The 5742-nt window shown below is 35.3% G+C and overlaps 1 protein-coding gene across 1 annotated transcript; it reads right to left on the minus strand.

Annotated features, from left to right (window-relative positions):
- Nucleotides 1-517: 517 nt before the first annotated feature.
- LOC131614115 (probable serine/threonine-protein kinase PIX13) lies at nt 518-2039 on the minus strand. Its single transcript, XM_058885743.1, has 5 exons — nt 1746-2039; nt 1518-1653; nt 1275-1417; nt 1057-1180; nt 518-964 (listed from the first exon to the last, which is right to left on the minus strand). Exons 1-5 carry the CDS (start codon nt 2037-2039, stop codon nt 624-626), a joined length of 1038 nt encoding a protein of 345 aa, XP_058741726.1. The 3' UTR covers nt 518-623.
- Between the last annotated feature and the right edge of the window lie 3703 nt (nt 2040-5742).

The following is a 5742-nucleotide window of genomic DNA, read 5'->3' on the forward strand; positions in this document are numbered from 1 at the left end:
GTGTAGCAGCTTCTAACTTACACTTTACATAACTTCTACATACAAAAAACCTAGGTATAAAAGCTTGGCGTATCAGTGGTACTCGACATTTCCAGATAATAAAGAGAGCATTTGCATAAAGAGAGCATTTCCATAAAACGGTTCTGCTATTTTTAGATAATGGTATAATGACATACAACTATACTATAAAGTTTAACACTCTACAAGACATGTTTGACCATTTTGATGGAATATTGGAGTTGATTGACTTACTGTAGGTGAAGGAGTGCCAGCCTTCAAAAAGGCCATGTTAATAGAAATAACTTCCCCATCAGCCTTCAAACCATCCTTGATCAAGTCGAACTGCGAGGCACGGTATCTTCGGATGCTTTCAATACTCTTCAAAAGATTCTCCATAGCAGAGTTATCATAAAGCTTGGCACCATGTCCCGGAATCCCAACGGCCTTGCTCCAGAGATTACTTTGGTTAGTCTCAACAACAATATCAACAATAGCAAGCCGTCACTGAAATGCACAATTTCTTTGCTAGCTACTTGAGTTCAAGGAAAATACAAAATTAACAACCAATAGCCACTCAAATCTCAATCATTCCCACTAATTCACATATAAATAGGATTAACTCATTAATTTTGACCCCTAACCTCGACGTCTTTGTCAGTGGAAGCTTGAGTTCCTTTCAAGATCTCCAAAACATCCTTCATGGATGGGCGCATTTTGGGCTCGGGTGCAAGACACCTAGAAGCAACCTTAGATATAGTAAGTGCAACTTTGATTGGATACCTTCCTCCTAATTGAGGATCCATAATCTTCTTCAATTTTCTTCTTTCCTGTAGGTGCGGTTTGATCCAATCCGTTAGACTGTGATACCCGCTTGGGCGGTTGAGATCTATCGCCCGTAAGCCCGTCAGTATCTCAACCAAAATAACTCCAAAACCATACACATCACTATTTACATATAGATGCCCTTCATTTTCAATTTCAATTTCAATTTCAGCCTACTTTAACAGCAACAAGTTCATTTTATAGTAAAAAGCAATGAAGAGATGTATTACTTACCTGTTTGCATATATTCAGGAGCTGCATAACCTGGTGTTCCCATCACCGTTGTAGACAAATGTGATTGACTAGCCGAAGGACCCAGTTTTGCCAACCCAAAATCTGATATCTTGGCATTATAGGACTGCGAAAGCATCATAATTGAGTCAAAATGAAAGGCAATTAATAAAGATTTATGATAACAAAGAGGTAGATTAGCAAAGTGAAGAGAGACTGACCCCATCAAGCAATATATTAGAGGCCTTAAAATCTCTGTAAATAATTTCTCTATCTGGTGTATGCAAGAACGAAAGTCTGGTAGCTGCTCCGATTGCTATCTTAAGCCTCAGCTCCCAAGGAAGTGGTTGAACAACAGCACCTCCTATAGTATTTAATTTCAATGATTGAATAAAAAAATACAAAAATATATATAATCTTCACAAAACATTAATTAGTTGCAGCAGAAACAAAAAAACACTTACTTCCAAAGAGGTGATTTTCCAAACTACCCTTCTGCATGTATTCGTAGACAAGAAGAAGCTCTGTATCCTCATAACAATATCCCAAGAGTTTAACAAGGTTAGGATGGTAAAGTCTACCTAGAAAATGTATCTCTGACTGCAAAAACCACAAATCAACCATTAGAATGAATAATTAATCTAACATAAATTAGGTTAAGGACATCAGATACAGCTTCAATTATTCATTACCTGCCATTCCTGGAGACCTTGTAAACTTTCGGAGTTCAATTTTTTAACGGCAATGGTGATTCCATCAAGCCAACCTCTGTAGACTTTTCCAGAACCTCCTTCACCGAGAAGTGTTTCAGGTTTGAAATTCTTGGTAGAAGCTTTCAATTCGGCGAAAGTGTAGACTCTCAAATTAGAAGTAGGTAAGATCTGACCACCGATTGAAAAATCAGAAGAGGAGAAATTGGCGCTGTTTATGAAGGAGAAATTGGTCGTGAACAAGATGAAGAGAGACGGAGACGGCGATTGAGGCATGAGAGGGGGAGAGGAAAAATTAGGTTAAAATGGGAACTTGTATTTATATTTTTAATGTTTTTTTAATTAAAAAATATTATAAAAAAAATTAATTAAGAAGAGGGAAACGAAAAGAAAAGAAGGAAAAAATGAGCGGGATTAATTTTTTGGATTTGGGCTACAATTTTTAGTCAAAATTTTAAGGCCGCAGTTTTCCTTTGTGGCTTAAAATATCCGCAGTTGTATAACCGTGACAATTGAAGTAAAGGCCACAGTTTCATACTCCGGATCCAATAATTTATAACATAATTCTACGCTTTTAAAACCATGGCCAAATCATATATGTGGCCACAGTTTCTGAGCTGTGGAAAATTTTAGCGTGGCCGTAGGCCAAATTTCTAGTAGTGTATTGGAGTAAAAAAAAATCAAATATAAAAAAGAAATTGTAGAAAATTGTGACTATGATGATTTGTTGCATAAAGTCTGAGACGCACATGTATCAGATAGAGTGCGAGCTAGTTTAAAGTCAAACGGATCCAAATAAGTTACCTTGAATGTCCTAATAATCTTAATATCAAAGATTACACTTGTTTTTTTAGGTTTTTTTTCTTCTTAAACTTGATACACAACATTATTTAGGGCATGTAAACTTTAATCAAATATGAAAATTTCGTCTACATTGGGACATATGACAATAAAAATTATATTTTCAATTTTCACTCATTTAATATACTGAGATTTGGAAGGAAGTGGTTTTTCAATTATATAGGGGTGGATTTTAAGGAGAGTTTTTGGAGATGAAGTTCTTTTTGTAAATCTAAGAAAGTTAGTAAAGGAAAGGTGGGGTGCGTGTGGATGAACACAATTTGGAGTTTATGGCACTTTTGGAACGGTGTTATTTTTAAGAACTTGGTGTGGAATTCCCGCGATGTTGTATGGAATTGTAAAGCATTATTATGGAGGTGGTCTTTTATTGGGAATATTCCCCATACTAATTGTAACTTTTATGAGTTTGACAAAAACCCTTTGTTTTACTTAAGTTAGGTTTCAATTGGTGGGTAATTTTCCCTCGGGGCTTTTGCCTCCTCTTTTGTAATCTTGTCCGGTGAACTTTTGTTCTCATCAATATAACTTACTTACAATATATATATATATATATATATATATATATATATATATATATATATATATATATATATATATATATATATATATATATATATATATATATATATATATATATATATATATATATATATATATATATATAATGAGATTTTAAAATTTTCATGCCATTCTTTTGGAGATTGTTTTAGAACATGTGAAAATTAAACCCAAAATTTTGAATAATTCCTTATCACTACATAATGACAATGAAAGAAGGAAGAGAAAAATTGGGAAGAAAGATGAATTAGGGTTTGAACTAAATAAAAGAAGGAAGAAGAATATTTTTCTGCAGAGTTTATTTCTGCTTCCAAATTGGAATTATTCTTTGCGAATTGCAAGTACTCAATGTTATACAAAATAAGGAACACTCCCTCTATATATAGTTTTAGGTCGCTTTCTTCTTAAGACAAAGCCCAATACTACAAAAATTCAAAATACATATTTTGCTCTTAGTCGAAATGATGTGTTAAGCAATCTGCTTCGACACTTCGACATCTAATACAACTCGACACATATTAGATTATTTGTACACACTCTTGTTTCTATCGAGCAACATACTAATTTGACACAAGGGATTACGATCTCAACACACCACCTAATTCATTGTATCTAAGATATCTACATTCATCATAGTTATTAGCTTCTTAAATACTTTAACCTGCACATCCTTCGTCGTGATGTCTGCAATCTGACTCTCATTTCTATAGTGTTCCAAGTTCAGCTTTGCTTTTGCTACATGCTCTCAAAGATAATGGAACCTTAATTCGATGTGCTTTCTATGAACATGTGCCATTGGGTTATTCGCCAGATTAATAGCTTACATGTTTTCGATCTTCATGGTAATTACTCCACGATCTTTACCTATAATATCTTCGACCAGATTCACCATCCATGTTGCTTGACATGCACAAAGAGAAACAACCATGTACTCTGTTTCACACAACGATAATGCTAGTATTGGTTCTTTTCTCGAACTCAAAGCAACAGGTGCACCACCTAGCATATACACATAACATACTACCAATTTTTTGATCCTCAGCATCACTACACCAACTTGAGTCAGTGTAACCCACTAATTTACATTATTTTCCTTCATCAGCTGCAGGAAATTGAATTCCATAGTCGCGAGTTTCTTTCAGATTCTTTACTATCCTCTTTGTTGATGCTAGATGTGATACATTTGACTTCTGCATGAATTTACTCACCAAACCTACATTGTATACTAAATCATGCCATGTATGAAAAATGTATCTTAATGAACCAATAAGTCTTTTGTACTGGTTTGGTTCGATATCATATTCGTTTGAGTCTTTTGAAAGTTGCAGTCTTGGTTCAGTAGGTGTCGAAGTCGAGTTGCATTCTTCCATCTCAAATCTCTTGAGTGTTTCACTCGCATATCTTATTTGATGCGTCATAAATCCTCTACAACTCGTGTAGAGTTCAATGTCAAGGAAGTATAAAATATCGCCTAGATCAAACATTTCAAATTCCTTGCCAAGACCGCCTTTGAAGTCTTCGATCTCTTTCTTGCAGCTACTTATTATCAACAAGTCATTTGTAATACCCCAATTCTACCCCGCAATTATAAGAGAAAATCATAGTGCATTTAAAAATATTCATCAAAGATGGGATGTCACTTTTCGACTTAACAAATTAAACATACTCATATTGCATTTAACAAAGATACAAAGATACTCATATTGCATTTAACAAAGATCTTTTGATGAAGAAGTAACCTTGAAGATGTTAGGGGTTAAGAAACATAGGGCGATTGTATATGATCAAACTTCTAGTGGTATGACAGAAAGTGAGGAAAAAGACAAAAGGCCTAAACAGCTCCAAGAAAAAGTTTTAAGCATGGCTTCTCGGGTGGAACCAACTTATGTAGCTATCAAAAATCCTAAGAAGGATAAGGAAGTCAAGAAGAATGTGGGAAATGAATTGAGGAGAAAAGTTGTTCATGCTTTTCATCCTCATGAGTTCGTGGTTGCGGAAGTGGAAAGCAACAAGGTTTGGAAAAGGAAATACCCCCCATAATAAAGGGTAATGGACCGTCGAGCCATGCGATGTTAAACGAAGCGCTTCGTGGGAGGCAACCCACGGTTTTAATAATTAATTTCTCTGTTTGTTTGTTTTATTTTAAGGAAATAAAAGAGGGCATCTCTAGTGAAAGTTCGGAAGTGAACATTGAAGTGCAATACCCTCTGTAAGTAACCTCTCCAAGGCTTGTTCTAAAACATTGAGGACAATGTTTAGTTCAAGTGTGGGAGGGGGTCTTTTCATTTGCTTTTAGTTGTTTTCCATTTTTGTTGTTGTTTGTGTGTTGTGTTGACATTATGTTATAGATCGATTTATAGATGCCGAATGAATGATGAATGGTAGTTAGTGGATGAAAGATGCAACCTGAACCTATTCCCCCGAGGCACCCTGGAAGTTGATGCAGCCGAAAGAAAAGTAACTGTTGGATGCAACTTCGTGATACTGGACAAAGAGGATTGTATGGTGTACCTGCGCCGGAAAGAAGCCACATGACACGAGGAGTGCTTTGGAACCTGTA

This window comes from Vicia villosa, linkage group LG6, assembly GCF_029867415.1.
Source record: "Vicia villosa cultivar HV-30 ecotype Madison, WI linkage group LG6, Vvil1.0, whole genome shotgun sequence".
Taxonomy (NCBI): domain Eukaryota; kingdom Viridiplantae; phylum Streptophyta; class Magnoliopsida; order Fabales; family Fabaceae; genus Vicia; species Vicia villosa.